This window comes from Dromiciops gliroides, chromosome 4 (genome assembly GCF_019393635.1).
Source record: "Dromiciops gliroides isolate mDroGli1 chromosome 4, mDroGli1.pri, whole genome shotgun sequence".
NCBI lineage: Eukaryota > Metazoa > Chordata > Mammalia > Microbiotheria > Microbiotheriidae > Dromiciops > Dromiciops gliroides.
In genome coordinates, this window is record NC_057864.1 from 436,100,484 (window position 1) to 436,119,510 (window position 19,027).

Sequence of the window (19,027 nt, forward strand, 5' to 3'; positions counted from 1 at the left end):
TAGCTGAGTGTGATGCATTGGAAAAAGCCTGAACTTAAGAGTCAGGAGTTCCTTGGGTCTGAATCTTGCCTATGATATTTACTAGCTGTGTGCAGGGCTGATAACATCAGGAGTGACTAACTCATAATCACATCTGGTTCCATACCAGGCCAAGCTTTCTGCAGGCTCCTTTCCAACTCTGTTGCTTTCCACTGCCATCTTTCCCTGTAAAATATTTTGCAGACAAGCCTGTTCCCCTGCCCTTGGCTGCTATTACCTCATGGTGCCGCAAAGCGTGTCCTAGATTCAAAGTCAGATCTTCAGTTCAAATCCTGATTCTGTCACCTGTGTGACTCTAAACCTAGACCCCAATTTCAATTCAGAAACCATGCTAGACTAACTCCAAATTCAGTGTTTTTTGAAATCACAGGATCCAAAGATTTATTAAACTGCCTGTACTCTTCGACCCAGTAATAAATGCTGCTATTAGGTCTGTTTCTCAAAATGGTTAGGGAAAAAAGAAAAGAACCTGTATGTTGTAAAATATTTATAGCAGCTTTCTTTGTGGTGGCAAAGAATTGAAAAGAGAGGGGATGCCCATCAGTTGGGGAATGGCTAAACAATTTGTGGTATATGTTCTTGATTGAATATTACTCTGCTATAAGAAATGATGAACTCAATGATTTTAGAAAACCACGGGAAGACTTGGACAAAATTATGAGCAGAGGGGGCAGCTAGGTGGTGAAGTGGATAAAGCACTGGCCCTGGATTCAGGAGGACCTGAATTCAAATCCAGCCTCAGACACTTGACACTTAATAGCTGTGTGACCCTAGGCAAGTCACTTAACCCTCACTGCCCCACCAAAAAAACCCAATAATGAACAGAACCAAGAGAACATTGTATGTGGCAAGAGCAATAGTTTAAGAATAATTTTGATCAAATAAGTTGTTCTGACTATTATAAATACCCAAATTAACTGCAAAGGTCCTATGAAGGAAGATGCTGTTTGCATCCAGAGAAAGAACTGACATGTAGTTATCCCTTCCACATCAAGATTATCCCCACAAAGTTTTGATATAACATGGGTCAGCATAAGAAATTAAATGGGAATTTTGGGGGAGTTTTGCAGAAGCTGCAGATGAAATACAAAGGTCAACAGACTACTGGGGAAAAGTAAAACTAAGTTTTGGCACCACTTAAAAGGTTATATTTCAGTTAATCTGAAATGTCACTTAGAAGCAACAGTGACTGTCCCTTACAATGCTACCATAAAAGGGGACTGCTGTCTTCTATTTTTTAATCACCTTAGTCTTGAAACATCATACTGTCTTTTAACTTTGGCATCTTAATTTTATCTTATGGGACGAAAAATAAGAGACCCCCCCCCAACAGTGGAAAGAACACAAGCTCTAGAAACAGAAGAGCTGGGTTCACATCCCATCTCTGGTGATTATTATCCATGTGACCTTGGGTAAATTCGTTGAAGTTGCATGGACTTCCCTTTCCTTATATGTAAATAAGGAGGCTGGATTAGCTGCCTTCAGGAGTCCCTTCTAGCTCCTGCTCTATGGACTTATGAATCTAGGGAGGAGTGACTAGTGCCAGGTTGCATGGGTGAATTAGTGATCTATTAAAGGTCTACAACCCAATCAAGTATTTATTTAATGAGCACCAGAGGAGCACAAAAGTAGCCTAAGACCCTGGCTGGGAGAACGAAAACTTACACACATGAAAGAGCAGAAAATAAAACACATTGTAACTAAGGTGCTGGACATCAGGGTGCAGATAAGAGCCCGAAGGAGATGAGATGAAAGGGAGATGAGTCGTAGGCAGAATAGTTAAGGAAGGCTTCATCAATGAGGTGGGCCTTGAGCCAGGCTCTCAAGGAGGAGTACATTTTGGACAGGTATGAACATAATTTCCAGGTTGGACAAGGAGCATGAATGTCATCAGAGATCTGAAGGTGAATGGGATGTTTGCAGAATAGTGAGAGGAAAAAAAAAAAACTGGCTTGACTAAGAGGCTGAGCACACGTGATCTCATGCTTACCACAGGGAATACCAAGATGAAATGTAGCAGTGCTTGTCCTTCTGCTAAGAAGTGATACAGAATACAAGGTAGAGTGGGATGCAGACAGATAAATAATTGAGACATGTAGGAACCTTTGAGGAAAGAATAATTTCACCCAGAGGCATCAGAGAGGAGGCAGTGACTGAATTGAGCCCTACAGAAAGGAGGTAAGGAGGTTCGGGGAAGGCCTGCTCAGATGCACAGAGAAAGAAGGAAGCAGATAGATATGAAGAAAAACTAGTAACCTGAGCCAGTTATTACAGAATATTTAAAAAGTAATAATGTGAAGCAAGGCGAGAAAGGTAGGTAAGGAATCTGCATTTCATCTCACAGGCAGTCGGAAGACAGCAAGGGTTTTGCAGCAGAGGATGGTGTGTATTGGGAAGATTTTCACAGCTGTATGGAAGGGTAGTCTGGGCACAGGGACACCGATTATTGTAACAGTCCTGAAGAGAGATGATGAGCCCATGAACCATGCCCAGGAGGCATGCAAAGGCCATATGCAAAGAACCGTGTTCAGTTGTCAGCCCTGAAAAGCCTCTAAAGCATCCAGAAATGATGGACCAGCAGGCCATGCTGAAGGGGAGTTAAGTGAAGAAACCAGATGTGTTTAGCCTGAAGATGAGAAAACTTATGGGGAGACATGGGAGGTGTCATGTGGAAAAGGGATTAATTTGATTTGTTCTGTATGTACATTTTATAAAGGGTTTGACGTGCATAATCTCATGGATTCCACACAACTCTGTGAGACAGGTGCACTGAAAGAACTGGCCACGTTTTACAGGTGAGGAATGGAGGATTCTGCAGTCACATAACCATTAAGTGTCTGAGGCAGGATTTGAACCCAAGTCTTGTTGACACAAAGCACTCTATCCATCATACCATGCTGCCTCTTAAAATAGTGGCACTGAGAGTCAGTGTGGTATAGTAGAAAAAACACAGGATTTTGAGTTTGAGGACCTGAATTTGAATCTACTTTTGTTCCCTGTGTGACCTGAGGCAATCGCTTCACTTTCTGTCCATGATTCCTCCTCTGTAAAATGAGGAAGATGAACCATATTATCTTTAGGGTCCCTTTGAGCTCTAAAATTGTAGGAATCTCAATTTAAAAATTATTTACAAGTCAGAGTCTCCTACTTCTATCCACTTCAGTACTCTCTGCAAATTAGGTGCTTAATAAATAAGCTGATTTATCATGTTTGCTAAATATCAGCTAGACAAAATCTAACTTCATTTATTTTCCTAGTACTGGCACCTACCTCATAGGGTTGTGGTGAGGATCAAATGAAATAATATTTGTAAAAAAAAAGTCTTTAGCACAGTGCCTGGCACATAGTAGGCAGTACGTAAATGCTTAGTCCCTTGATGTCTCTCTTCCCCTTTCCTCAGGTATGTCTTAACAATGTATCAAACTTGCAAGTTGGCACTTACAGGGAAAATTATACTTGAGCTTTCAGAGTAGTGTAAAGGTCTTCTGAGAAAAGACTTTCAGAGACTTTAAATTAACAGTTTTGTTTTGCTGTTTTTCTTTTTTCCTTCTGTTATTATATACACCATCTGTAACATGTACTCTCTGCAGTGGCCCTCCCCTCTGTAGGCCATCAAAGCACCAGTTCATGAGGAACAACCCCTCTGGACAAAACTTTCCTCTCTCCCTTTTCTATATTTATATTATCATATTATTAGTTAGCATAGGATATCATATTCTGCTTTTTTGGCTGTTTCGTTGAGCAAATCCATTCCGGTCTTCCAATGAAACAAAGCAGGGACTGTAAATATTGGAATGACGCCACCTGCTGGAGACTTGCTGTAGCAAAACTCCGCTATGAGGAGAAGGCCTCTGAGGGCAAGGCCATATGGCTTCTCTTTGGTGTCAGGAAGTGACATTTGCTTGTGGGTACTGTCTATCAAGGCTACCAGCCAATCAACTTGAGGAGCCTCCCATTTCTGGGAGGAGGACACAAAGTAGGAAGCGGACGCTGGCGGAGGGGTTCTGGCTCTTTTGCTTCCTGACCTCGCCATGGTGGGTTAGATGATAGGGTCTCTTAGAAATAGTTAGATTTTTACCTTTCTATCTGATCCTAATGCTCTTTAATAAATACTTAAACACTTAAATACTCTTGCTAAAGCTTATAATTTATTGGCGACCACTCATTAGATTTGAGATAGTATAGCTAGAATTTTAGCCCCCTTACAGTAGTAAGGGAAAAAACTAAAACTACCAACAAAAACAAACAAAAATGATAGTAATCTTAAACCTTGGAAAGGGAGAAAGCATAAAGTAGGTTTTTCTTACATAAATAAACTGAGCCAATTAGTAAGTAAGTAAGTCTAGTAAGAGGCCCTAGTGTACAGATGCTACTGCACACTAATGGTATGTGTTCATCATCCTATTTTCAGACACACAGGCATCCAGGAAGAAAATATCCTCAGTTTTGGCAGAAGTCTGTATGAAAAGGAAAAAAAAAAAGTACAGCTACTTATACTAAGCATGTGAAGCTTTTGGTCTGTCAAACCTAATAGCTTTTATTAGTAGCATTAAATTTATTTTATACAAAAAGGACTGAAGAATCACCTACTTTTTAAAAAAAAGTCAAGTATTCTTTTATACAAGGAAAGTAATATTTCTGTTTTTTTAAACGCTCAGATTTCAGTGAAGCAAGATCAGGAGGTGGCAACAAATTACACCCAGATGTGAAAATCTGTACTAGGTTCAAGTTCAGCAACTTGGAAAGCAGACCAGCTGCAATTCCCTTCTCATGCTGGATCAGCCATTAAACATTCGTGATAGCAACCTTTGGTTTCTTTTTTTTTTATCAAATAAGGATAGTGAAAAGCAAAATAAAATTTACACACGCAAAAATAACCTTTCTAGTTGAATACCACAAGCATGAACACAAGGATTTAGTATTTACTGTGGGTTTCTTGGAAAAAGAGAAAACTCCCAACCTCAAACTTTAAAAAGTCATGTCTCACCCACTATTTTGGAAAAAATGTATTTTGACATATACAAATAAAATAAATAAAACTAAAAAAAAAAAGTCATGTTTCCAGAATTCACCTAATAAGCCTTTATGGGTATGAAGTCTTTATCATGATGAACCATTCAACCCAGATAGTTTTAAGCCACATTGCATCTGACACTGCATGTGCTAATGACTGTATTAACAAAATAACTCTGCAAAGAACTGGTCAGCTTATTCCTCTCTTCTGGATTCTTAATCTTTTTTGTGTCATGGGCCCCTTTGGCAGATGGTGAAGCTTATGGACCCCTTTTCAGAAGAAGGCATAACCAATTCTTTTGAAGCAGTTATCAAAATAAAAACAACAAGCAAGTTTGGATACCCCAGGTTAAGAACCTTTCTGCTCTAGGGCCAATCAAAAGCCTGAAAACTCCCTAGAGACCACCCCATAGCTACCTAAGAGAAGTTGTCATTGTGCTAGAAGAAAGATGCGACAGAAATACTAACTACTGAGCTGCTTTCATTTAAGCACAAAAAGAGGCCTGAAAAAGAAATAACATGCAAAAGCTCCTCATAACTGGGATCGCACTGGAAGGTAATTCACCATCCTTTGAGCTCAGTCCTCTAGGTCCAGATGTCAGCAGAGAGAGGCACAAATATCTTCAGACAAAGCTCTTTGTTGGACCTTGAGTCCAATTAGACATCAAGGTAGGTGGGTGGTTTTGCCTGCTCTAATATTAATTCTTGATCATGTTAAATCAATGCAATTTCTCAATTTTATTTTACTCAAAGGTAGAGTAGAAAGGAATATTGCAACAAGAGAACATTAGTCTCCTGGTGTGGCAAACTCAACCCTGGATCTGACAGCAGAAGCAAATAGAAAAGTAAGTTGGGCAGCAAAAAATTTCTGCAGACTTCCATCAAGAACCCAGTGGGTTAGAGTAAAATTAGCAGAATGGAGAAACAATTCTGCTAGCTTTTTTTTGGGGGGGGGGGACGGGGCAATTAGGGTTAAGTGACTAACCCAGGGTCATACAGCTAGTAAGTGTCAAGTTTCTGAGACTGGATTTGTACTCAGGTCCTCCTGAATCCAGGGCCCGTGCTCTATCCACTGTACCACCTAGCTGCCCCCTCTGCTAGCTTTTGAACTTGAAATTAAGGATGAATGAAAAAAGTGGAGCACAAAGATTATAATTCCAAAATAGAAAAGTAGAAAGGAATGCCACTTTGTGAACAGGACAATGACCATAATATAAGAATTTCTGGAATATAAAAAAGCCTGTAAACCCATACTCAGAAGGAGCTTGTTAATCAATCAGAAGCCAAAAGAGTCAAAATCATCATGCACAAAACTGATAGTTTAACCAAGTTACCAGAAACAAAACACTCATAAACAAAAACAAAAAACCTAGCCAATAACCACAAAGCATAAATTTATAGTCATTGGTTAAAACATTAGGTAGCGGGGCAGCTAGGTGGCGCAGTGGATAGAGCACTGGCTCTGGAGTCAGGAGTACCTGAGTTCAAATCCGGCCTCAGACACTTAACACTTACTAGCTGTGTGACCCTGAGCAAGTCACTTAACCCCAATTGCCTCACTAAAAAAAACCCAAAAAACAAAAAACAAAACATTAGGTAGCTCTACATTCTCACCCCCAACTTCCTTGCTAAGATTTTCTTTTTATAAATAAACTACATTCTACTCCTGCAGGTCTGCTGAATGTTCATACCTAAATAAACCACTTCAAAGGTCCTCTGGTACCACTAAAAGAACAGTCAGAATCATGGTAAGGAGACTTGCTTAGGAAGGACTGACAGCACAGGTTTAAGGAGTCATAAAGATGGGTCAGTAGGGACTGCTTTGCTCAACAAGGAAAAATGATCAGGCTGGTACTGTATGAACTCTACTCTGCCAAAAGATTAATGGGGGAGTTACCTCAAGATAAGGGCCTTAAGAAAAGAGAAGCTAAGCATTTCAATAATTTAGGCCAAGTTTCTCAACCTATGTTCCAAAGAACCCTACAATGTTCTGCAAAACAGTCACAGTGTTTCTGTGAAGGAGAAAAAAAATGAAAAGACAAGCACATATGCCCCAAACCAATAAAAACCATTGTTAGTCATGCAGAGATTGATCAGAAATTGATCTAAATCTATGGGACCAAAAGTTGGCTTAGAGCAAAGCTTCTTAAACTGTGGGTCCCCATATGGGGTCAAGTAACTAAATGTGGGGGGTCAGGAAAAATCTGACAACAGGAAAAAGTTACGTATACCTATTTTATATACTTATATATCCAGGGTCATGTACAAATTTCTCTGGCAAGGTCGAGAGTGGAAAAAGTTTAAGAAAGCCCTGGCCTAGAGTCACTGACAGTTACTAATACAGAGGCAGAGTTGACAATTCTTATCAGGATGCATATAAAGTTAATATGTATTCATTTACATTCTTAATTTTATTAGTAATTTTTTATTATTAAACCCAGACTCTTGATGGTGAAACAAACATTCATAAATCTTGTTCAAATCACAAATACAAAAGAAACGCAAACATTACAATTAACTATAATCTGTATTTACTTCTTGTGATCCTGAAACGGAGTGTACACTGCCAAAACTTTAAGAAAAGTTTGTGACAAAGTTATAAGAAGCATTGACCTAGAGAAAAGTAAATTTCTTAGAAACAAAAATTCACAAGGGGAAAATGTGATTTTTTAAAAAACAATTCCCTAAAAGATGTGTTTACATTTAAAAAAAAAATGAAAATTGTTGTAAAATGTTTTACTGGGTGAGCTATCACATCCAAAGTTGTTCCCAATTAGAAAAAATTAATAGTGAGGAAGACATAACACTTCGTTAAGTTTTGTTTTTAATATTAACAAATTTGCATAGGATCTTAGATATAGAGCTAAGAGTAGTCCAAATGGTCCAGCCCCTTCTGTTTAGGAGGAAATATAAGCTGGGGGAACCTTAAGTCATTTGCTCAAGGTGTAATAGGTAGAAAGTATACTACATGCCAGATGAAGGATTTAAACCCCACTCCTTGGTCTCTAGTCAGTAGTCTTTCCACTGAACCCCACTATTTTGAATAAAACTGATCTGAAAACGCAGCTAAAAATAGTGTTCTTATGTTATATGGGACTATTAATAGTAAGCATAAAAACATTAATTTCAATGATTTTATTGCAAGGTTACACCAAAGGTTTATTTAAAATAAAAAGGTTTTCCACCAAAACAGTTCAAGACAGCAAAGACCTTCAGGCTTCCCAGCCCGGAAGGCAGTCTGGTGATCCAGGATAAAAGGCTGAGTGCCGAGGAACCCAGAATTCTCCAACAGGCACCTTCAGTCCCTGAAAGGGCTGGGGCTCAGCCCTGCCAGCACCAGCAAACAAACACACACATTCTTCTCTGTGCTGACACGCCACACAACACAGCTTCTCTCCAGGGCCTGTTTATTTAAGAAACCAAATGCTTTGATGTTTTTTGTAGAAGTTGTGGAGTTATGTGTAAAGAAGTTAGTGACAGAAACAGGGATGGGGGTAAAAAAAAACAACAACACAAAATAAGGAATCATAGCTACATGAATCAGAAGTTCAGAAAGTATTATGGAAATTGTCCAATGATCTGAGTGCAGATTCAGAAATTAAGAAAAATATCTCAGATAATGCTATGGCTTTGGACAAGGCATTTCACACCTTTAAGATGGAATGAATACCTCTCCCCAAAGGAGTTCTTAAAGGAGGAATGTTTCGAAGCAACACAACTTAAGCAGCAGATATTACTAAGTTATCTGAAACTTACTCAATTTTTCTTTCATATGTACAAAGGTTTTACATGCCATGAATGTAACTTTTGCTCCTATCAGCCACTTTCTAAATATATATATGTATATATATGTATTTATTTTAATTTTTATTTTTTAAAAATGTTGAGTTTTGAATTCTCTTCCTTCCCCTCACTCCTCCCCCAACCATTGGGAAGGCAAGAAATGTGATTTCAATTATACATGTGAAATCATGCAAAACATATTTTCATAATGGTCATATTGAAAACAAGAAAAATAAAATGAAAAAATTATGCTTCAATCTGCATTCCGAATCCATCAGTTCTTTCTCTGAAGATGGACAGCATTTTTCATCATAAATCCTTTGGGACTGTCTTGGATCATTGCACTGATCAGAATAGCTAAGTCATTTACAATTGATCATCCCACAGTATCGCTATTAATGTATTCTCTGGTTCTGCTCACTTCACTTTGCATCAATTCTTATAACTCTTTCAGGGTTCTTCTGAAGCCATCCTGTCATTTCTTACAGCACAATAGTATTCCATAACAATCAAATACTACAACATGTTCAGCCATTCCCCTATCAGTCATTTGAAAAACAATCAAAAGCATAGTATAAAAACAAGTATTAGGCCCAGGAGAACAGTACATAAACCACAGGATTCCAATATTTTAGGTATTAATTTTTTCCTGCTTTTCATTTAAGAAATTTTAGTGATTATTTCTACTTGTTTTGGGCAACTCTCCCCTGATTCTTAGTAAGACTCAACATGTTTATTTCTCTACATAGGAAATTTATAATGATTCCTTCATGAGAAAGAGAAATAGTAATTCCAATTTACCAAATATACTTTTGCATACATTTAAAGCAGTATCTTGAGTAAAATGCAGGAAAAGAGAAATGGTTGGGAAGACAAATTATAAACTATATCCATAAGTCTTCTAAAAATCTGGAATATTAGATATCAACTCTTTTTTTATTTTTATTTTATTTTATTTTTAGTGGGGCAATTGGGGTTAAGTGACTTGCCCAGGGTCACACAGCTAGTAAGTGTTAAGTGTCTGAGACCGGATTTGAACTCAGGTACTCCTGACTCCAGGGCTGGTGCTCTATCCACTGCACCACCTAGCCGCTCAGATATCAACTCTTTAAATTATATTGCAAAATAAATAAATAAAATTGATTGCAATACTTCATTCGATTTTACTTTTGTGGAAAGATGTGGTTCCATATTTGTCAAATTCTAAAAAGCAAAATCAGTTTTATGATATATAATACCATTAATAACAGCCATTAAAAATTAACATTTTGGGGCAGCTAGGTGGTGCAGTGGATAGAGCACCGGCCCTGGAATCAGGAGTACCTGAGTTCAAATCCGGTCTCAGACACTTAACACTTATTAGCTGTGTGACCCTGGGCAAGTTACTTAACTCCAATTGCCTCACTAAAAAAAAAAAATTAACATTTTAAAGGTATATAACTTGATAAGACCCTCTGGGGTTTAAAATTTTTTTGGTTTCTGCATGATTTTGTCCTTTTTCATGGTACAGTAAGAAATCATAAGAAACCTTGAGCCAAGTTAGATAATGGAATCCAGACACAGAGTGATATAGTGGAAAGAGCACTGGCTTTGTTGCCAGATGACCTGAAATTGAAATATGGCTCCAAGATTTACTACTGATATGACCTTGGACATGAACTCTGGGCCTCAGTTTTCTGTGAAAGAATGGGGTTGGACTAGATGATCTCCAAGATTGCCTCCAAGCTCTAAAATACTGTGATTCAATTCCCATTTTCTACCAAGGAATCAATTTGATCTTAGACAGGAAAAATTTTTTCTGTCCTCTTTCATCTATATAGCTGGGGATACAACCCAGCAGTGTCTAACTCAAAACCCCCCCCAAAAAATACACATGCCTGGGGCTTCATATTAACTTAGAAAACCACAAATTAACATTACCTATGTTGTGCTGAATTTTTATTTATTTTGTTAAACATTCCCCAATTACATTTTAATTTGTTTGGGGCTGTACTCTCAGAATTTTGCCAGTTTTGCCTTTGTTGGAGTTTGATACCTCTGTTCTAGCACTCCAATAATATTTTTATTTTACAGCTGCTGTTACAATGATGTCCAAGCACCGGATCACCTTAATGAGCTTAAAATCAGTCTATCTTATGAAATCTGGGGCTACTGAAAGGTAGAAAAGGGATGATTATTAGACAGCAACTCTTGGCTATGAAGTTAGTTGCTTAAGAGCTGTCCTGCTCAAATATCCCTAAGTAGCAAGTAACATCCAACTAACAAAACCTACTTTTTAACCCAGCAAATAAGTAGGAAATAAGTTTAAGAGAAGATCCTTGAAGACAAACCAGGGATAATAAGTGTAAAATGACAATAACAAATGAGGATACTGAGAAGGGACAATACCTTAGTAAGACTATAATGATTAAATTAAACTAAAAGGCTGAAGGACTGTATATTAATAGCTGACCTTAAAAAACTGCATGGCCTGTCCTCACGATCTTACATCTTCTATTCAATTAATTTTTCATAAGAGATTCCAGACTCTCAGCCCAGCTTTCTTAATTCTTAACCTGTTGCTTTGAAGGGCAGTATTGATAAAATGGTCCGTTCACCATGGGTAAATTATCATAAACAAATAAAAAAGTTGCCTGCACAGTGGGCAAATAAGCATGAACAAACAAAAGCTGCCTAGACCAGACATTTTTACAGGTACTGTGGTTTGGTAAGGGGAAATCCTTGACTGAAAGAGTGTACACCCAAGCAGCAGCAACAGCAGCCGACTTGAAGGTGGGGCAACCACCAAGGGAGGAATTAGGAATGTGGAATAGGAATGCATAAGACTAGTTGACCCAAGGAAAGAAGCAGTGAAGAAAGAAGAGTGGAAAAGATGTAAACCACAGTTCTCAGCAGACCTAAGGAGGAAAAGGATGACAAACACATCTTTTCTCTCTCAGGCTAGGATGACTTTCCACATCTCTAACAGTAATATCATTTTACTGTCAGCCACTCCCAAATAGAATATCGATTGCCTTCTTAAAAGCTCAATTTTGATACCTTCAAGCAACCACATGGACTGTATATTAAGTCTGACTGTCTCTGCATGTAAAATTTGTGAATGCTTTGAGTATTCCAGATCAGTAAGACATGTAAGGGCAACATGACATAATGGAAAAAGCACTGGAATTGTAATTGTAGTTCTGCTTCTGACCCTTATTTGTGTGAGACAAATCTCAACCTCTCTGACCTGCAGTTTCCTCTTTTCCCTACCTACTACACAGGGAAATAGTGAGACAAATGGTATGTAAACAGTGAGATAATTGTCATAGCAATAATAGAGAACATTGTGGATTCTCATTTGAGGATTTGGTTATATGGAAGATGGGGATTGAGGAAAAGAACGTAATAGTGAGCACAAGTTTTTCTCCAGAATGAGTGAAAATTAAATAATCAAGATATTAAAGAATACCAAAGTCAAGAAAATAAAAATGAAAGCACTGAAAATAGTATTACTGACTTCACTAATTTTTTTTTTTAACAACACAAGTTAGGGATGACTAAGTTGTACTGAACTGAGTAGAAGTAGGCATTGGGTTCCCAAAGAGAAACTGTGCTGTTGCTTATCACTATGGAGGGACAGCATGATACAGTAGCCACCACACACACCTTGTAATCAGAGGACCTGAATTTGAGTTTTGCTACTGGTGTGTAACTAGTTAAGTTCTCAGTTCGAGTTACCTTACCTGTAAACTACTCACTTTACGGGGTTGTGAGGAAAGGGCCTTTGTAAACCGTAAAACACCATACAAATGTAGTTAATCAAGTCCTGTATAACCCTTGCCTCCTGAATATAGTAATTGCCACAATCTAGGAACCTTTGCACTAATCAGGAACTGGCGTTCTGAATGTATCCTGTTTGCAAAATTGTTGTGTAAAAGATTCTCAACCCAACTCTGGGCATATTGGTCAAAACTCCTAGTAATTGGGGAGATCAGATATCATGGAACAGAATAAAGCCACCAACCTTTTATTACTAAGTAATTTTGTTCCTCTGTTTTTGGAAAAAAAAGAAAAAAAAGTTTTAAAATAACTTCAAACGACTATCCTTAAACTTCTGAATACCCAAGTAAAAGCACTCAGAAGGACTATCACAGTAATAAAGCTAGCAAACTGACAGAACAGTTGTTTCCCCGAAGCTCCTTTCACCTAGGATCTAGTACTTAAAGAGTAACTATTACCCTCAACTTTGGGGGGGGGGGGAATGATGAATCTTGGCGGGGGGGAAGGGTGGTGAAGTGCATCCTCGCATCAATTTACTGGGGGAGGGGCGAGATAGGGAAGGAGGAAAAAATATGCTTCCCACCCCTCCACCCCCTGCAAGATTCGCACAAATTACCAAAAGGTCACATGAGAAAATAAAGACACGAGATGACACCCCAATGGCGAAACAAAACCAATGAAACCAGAAGCTGTTCGCACCCCTCCCCTTCCACCCCCACCCCCAGTAATGCCCAGTTCGAGGTTCGGTAGCGCACTGCAGGAGCGGGTGGGTACCAACGTGGGAGGCCCGACAGGACGTCTGGGGGTTCTGTGGTTTGCTGGGGCAGGAGGGAGGAAGAGGAGCAAAGCCTCCAGAATCCGGCGCTCCCTCCCTCAAAGTCTCGAGGCTGGGGGTGGGGAGCTGGGTGATAGGAGGGGGAGTTTAAAGGCCCAGGGCTTCCCAATCTGGGGAGGGGCAGGGAGGGCCCCAAGCTGACACGTCAAGCGTCCCCCCCACCCCCGCCAGCGGGAGGCGTCGCGGGGGCGGCAGAAGAGAAAGCCGGGGGTCGTGGGGCGGGGAGGGGGGGGGGAACTCACCTGGTACGTGTTGTTGACTAGATTGGCCTCGAAGCCCTGTAGCGGGCTGCAGCCCTCCTCCTCCCCGCTCGGGCTCCGCCGCCGCCGGCCGCCGCCGGGGCCGACCTCGGCTCCCCACAGTCGGCTCCCCGGCAAGGGGCTCCGCGGGTTGGCCAACAGTGTAGTCCGAGCGCCGGCCGGCGGCGGCTGCAAAGCGTCCAGCCGATCCCGGCCGGGGACGGCTGGGACGGCGGGCAGGAGGAAGAGAAGGCCGAGGCCACGGAGCCAGAGCGAGAGACCACCGACGGCGACTGCAGCAGCTCCCCGGGGTAGCTCCATCGCTGTCGGACGCCGACGCCGACACCTGCAACCTCAAACGCCCGCTCCCCTCTTCGGCGGTCCGCCACACCCCCTCCACTGATCCTCGTCCTCATTGGCTGCTGCCTGCCAGGCCTCTCCGGCCCGTTAGGTTAGCCTGCCAGTCCGTCTCTGCGGTGCCACTCCCCATTGGCCGGCTGTGCCTCCAGCTTCGGGCGTCTTCGATTCGGACGCCGAGGCGCGGAGCCGATTGGCCCAGCAGCGAGGTTTTCCAGGGGCTTTTCTGATTGGTCGAGAGGGACTGAGGTCATCGCTCCCCCTGTCCAGCGTATTCGTGGCCAGGCTCGCAGAGTTAGCGCTGGAGGAGACCCGGGGGAGGCAGCAGCTCTTATGCCGTGGCGGCTCTTCCCCCTCCCCTCGCCCCCTCGACTTGGGAGCCAAGCCCCTCGCCGGCCTGGAACATCTCTAACTTCCTTCCAGGGCAAAGTCTGGTGGGGGTGGAGGGTGCGGGCTGTTAGAGCAGCCAACAAAACACTCCCTAGGGAATGTCGAGTAGCCAGTAGTAGGTTGGAGGGGGCGGCCAGCTCGCGACCTGACCCTCAGGTTCCACCCCCGCGCACTTGAACCCCAGCCCGTCCTCAGCTGCTGCTGCGCTGCAGCCCGGGGCTGCCTTACTGGGGTGAAGGAGCGCCGTGTAGGCCTGAGCCTACCTGCCCAGCCAGATAGCGATCAGAGCATCCCCGACACCAGAGCAAGCCCTGAGACTCCAGGGTTGCCTTCCTTCCCTGCGGGGAGGCAGGAGGAAGCCCGAACTCGGGAATAGCGCTTGGGGTACAAATGGGGGAAAGGGATCGCCTGCATTTTTCCCTACTGGGCGAACAACTCCATGCCTACACGCTCGCTTACAAACATAATGCCCCGTCCGTCCCGTAGTCCACCGTGTCCACGTTGGATATCTAGGACACTGCAGAACAACAACAAAAAAAATGCACCACTTCAACTCAGGAATTACTCATATGAGCAAGATGCTCAAAGGTGCATCTCAGGTAGAACCTGTTCCAGGTCATTCTGTCTACCGACTCCACCCTTATAGTGAGAAAGTTGCTGAGCCTTTAGATGCTTCCCCTCTTTCCCAATAGGAAAAGTGCACCACGGTGGAAAACGTGCATTTAACCATACTACCATCTAGGGAAAGATAACTTCTTGGCGAAAGGTGACTCCAATTAGCAGTAAATCTAAGTGAGAAACAATAAGAGCATATCTAGAGAACGTATACTACGTCGTCCTGGTGTTTGTAATAAGATTCTTTGGGAGTAGTTTAACTAGAAAACAAAAACTGTGTACGAGAATTTCCCAAAATAACAGAAATGGAATATTGGTGGGAAGACATACTTTCAAACCGAGAACTGAAGAAAATTGAATCAAAGTTTCCAGCTGCTAAGGCACTAAAAAGATAATGCCTGTTGACAAGAGACTCCCTGAAAAACAGAACACGTTGTCCCTTTCCATAACACCACTGTGATTGACTATTTCTTATTCTCTCCCCCTCCCCCCATCTACCACTTTTAATCTGTACCAACTATGAAGTAGATCACAAGACAGCCAGTACTAGTAGCCATGTGATTAATGGAGGGTATAAAGGATTATTTCTTTGTTTGGGTGACACTCAAGGATGAATGGGCTATTGTCTGTCTTGGGGGGAAAACAGTGCCACCTCCTGGAAAAATCACCAACGCACATGCTTACTTTTTATTAAAGATCATTTATTAAAGTCAGGAATTCATTTGTTCTGCACAAATTTAGCCCTACAGTGAGAAAATATTTACTTTAAAATTCAAGAATCTTACAATTATCTGTACCTTTATTTGACATTTAGCAAACAGCAAGGTACAGTGTAAAGAGAAATAGAGGAGAGGAGAAAAAACGAAAGGGAAAAGGAGGGAAGGAGAGGAGAGAAGAAGGGGAGAAAGGGATGGAAGAAAGGAAGGAGGGAGGAGAGGAAGAAGGGAAAGAGGAAAGGAAGAAGGGAGGGAGGAAGGGAGGGGGGAGGGACAGAGGAGGGACAGAGGGAGGGTATGCAGGCTGTGGAGACCTTACGACCTTTCTTTCTTTCTTTTTTTGTTCTTTTTTTCCTGTGGAGATATTTCAAATCCAGCCTCTCATGCTTAGACTTTGACCAAGTCACATAACCTTCCTTGGCCTCAGCTGCCTTGTGAAATAAAGGGATTAGATCAGAAGGCCTCTGGGGTCCCTTCCAGATCTCTCATATATGTGTGTGTGTGTGTGTGTGTGTGTGTGTGTGTATGTGTGCATGTGTATATGTGCATATATATACATATACACATACACACAATATATATATCAAATGCATATAAAAAGGTAACAATAGTAGTATCTAACTTGTTCCTTCAGAAGGAATTTAAACTCCTCCAGGGCAAGGACATTATCTACTTCTGTCTTCCCAACATTGCCTTATACAGAATAGATGGTTAATAAATATTTACTAGATTTTGGTAAATATTATTTTTCTCTTCAACATTTTTTATTCATTACAAAAGTTGGAGTCAGAAATTAATTCCACTTTTATTCAGTAATACTGCTAGTTTCTCTTCATTTGCCCAGTCAAAAGATATAAAAGTATTTTATTCTCCATTCAAACTTACATTTTCTCCAAGATAATTTTGCCAGGTGAATAAATGGCAGATGTGGATAACAAAAAGCTTTAACATGCTGAAAGTTAATGGAGATTGTATAATTCTGTTACCTCAATAGTTCCAAGAGTTGACATAAGAGAAAATCTTAAATGTGGTATTGTTTAACAATACATCAAAGTTTGTCCTAGTCAAAAAGCCCAGGTAATTATTTAAGTTCTAAAGTTCACTTTGGATTTAGTGGTTGAACTCTAATAAAAATAAAACACCAGGCACTCAAAGGAAACTCATAAAACATCATCGACATACTGTTTAAAGCTACGGGTTAAGTGTTACTCCTAGCTCATTGTTTTCTTCCCAAATTAAAGCACAAGATCACAGACTCTCTCAAAATTTCTCACCTTTCCTCAGGGGGGTGAGACAACTGAGAATTTCTATTCTGGCTTTCATTCATCTGTGTATTGCTCACAGCATTCTACAACTGGGATGGATTCATTCATCCATTCATTCATTCATCAAATAGAATACATTAAGCTAAGCTAGGCACTGGGAAAGGTTTGGTTAAGCCAGGATTCCTGCCCTCATGTGGCTTACAACTAGGGTTCTTTGAAGGCACTTCATTGAATAAACATCTGCATAATGAATTACTGAATTGTAAAGCCATAAAGTTACCAACCAAATAGGAATAAGGATGTTAAGATAACCTAAAGGTTCCAACTTTTTTCTAATTTACCAAGAAATGAAGGCGAACATTGAGAAATCCAGAAGGTAAATTTAACATAGCATATTATTGTATCTCTTTAGAATTCAGTCCTTTTGATTCCAAATTAGTTCAATTCCTTTAGTTTCCAAATGGAATAAAAGTCCCTGTATATAACAACTTGATTTCTGCTATTAATTGTTGTGAACTTGGGCAAGTGAACCTCTCTAGGCACAATTTTCCTAAACTGTAAAGTAAAAAGGGTGGGCCAAATGATCTTTAAGGGCCTTTCTGTAACCTATTATAACTTATGCTAGAAACTGGATTTAGTTTCTTCCAACAATCAGAACCAGCTTAACATTTTTCACCAATTATTTTCCCCAGGATTGTGATTTCATCCGTGGATAGTATTCCCTGGTGAAAAAACTCTAAATATGGGGCAGCTAAGTGGCACAGTGGATAGAGCACCGGCCCTGGAGTCAGGAGTACCTGAGTTCAAATCCGGCCTCAGACACTTGACACTTACTAGCTGTGTGACCCTGGGCAAGTCACTTAACCCCAATTACCTCACACAAAAAAAAAAAAAAGAAAAAACTCTAAATATCAACTCAGAGCAGCAATTTAGTGATTTATAGTCTTGAGTTGCCTAAAACACTGAATTTAAGTAACATGCTCAAGGTCATAAAGCCAGTATAATTAGAGGTATGACTGACCAGCAGTTAATTCAATATACCATTCTACTTCCAACAATTAGGACTGGTCTAACATTCTTCATTGATACTTCCTTCTTTAAGTAGTAAGATTTATCTCAGAGACAAGGAAATAATTCTGTGGCTCTCAGAGGTGAATTACAATCAACATTTCTTTATCTACAATTATTCGGGTTAACTTTTCATCCTTTCATCCTATTTTCTACCAAATGCAAGGGTCTCCTCCCAAAAACTTTTGGATATCCACAGCTCTACTCTATTAATAGTTAAGATTTGAAGAATAGGGGGCAGCTAGGTGGCGCAGTGGATAAATGACCAGCCCTGGAGTCAGGAGGACCTGAGTTCAAATCCAGCCTCAGACACTTAACACTTACTAGCTGTGTGACCCTGGGCAAGTCACCTAAAACCCTCTTTGCCCCGACAAAAAAAAAAAATTGAAGAATGACCTAGTTCTAAACTTCATTGTTTGATTATATTCTAATGCTTAGCAAGACCAGAATCATAAATTTTTATCTCAGGGGCCAATTAGTATTTCCCAGAAATAGTTACCCAACTGTACTCTTCTCACTAGATAGCCACCTTATGTTGTTGGTCACAAGGGAAAACAAGTCCCAAATTAGTATATAGCTCATCACTACCCAACATGATTATTTGGGGGGTATGGGGGAAGAGGTGACGGGGAGAGCAGTACTATCATCTTCCTAAGATCCATTAAAGAGAAGTTGTTTGATTGACAAGGATGTTCTGTGGCACTATTCCCTGTAGGCCACAGGGGGGAGTTTCACTAATTTGAATTCATTTACAAACTCCAAGGGCTACACGGACATGAGTTCTGAGTTGTTCTAAGTGCCAGAAGACTCAAGACACTTGAGAGAGCACACGACTTTAGCAAAGAGTCCCAGTATGGGAAAATTAATGTCATCTTTTCTCTTACCTTCTAACATAAGCACTTCACACAGACACAAAACTATACTATGAGATACAGTAGAACAAAC

At 40.7% G+C, this 19,027-nt stretch overlaps 1 protein-coding gene across 1 annotated transcript in view; it reads right to left on the bottom strand.

Moving 5' to 3' along the window:
• The window catches only part of SORT1 (sortilin 1), a 73,541-nt gene extending 59,447 nt beyond the window's left edge, over window positions 1-14,094 (bottom strand). Inside the window, 1 exon segment of the mRNA XM_044001550.1 lies at window positions 13,675-14,094. Coding sequence (XP_043857485.1) covers window positions 13,675-13,992 — 318 coding nt within the window. The 5' untranslated portion in view covers window positions 13,993-14,094.
• Between the last annotated feature and the right edge of the window lie 4,933 nt (window positions 14,095-19,027).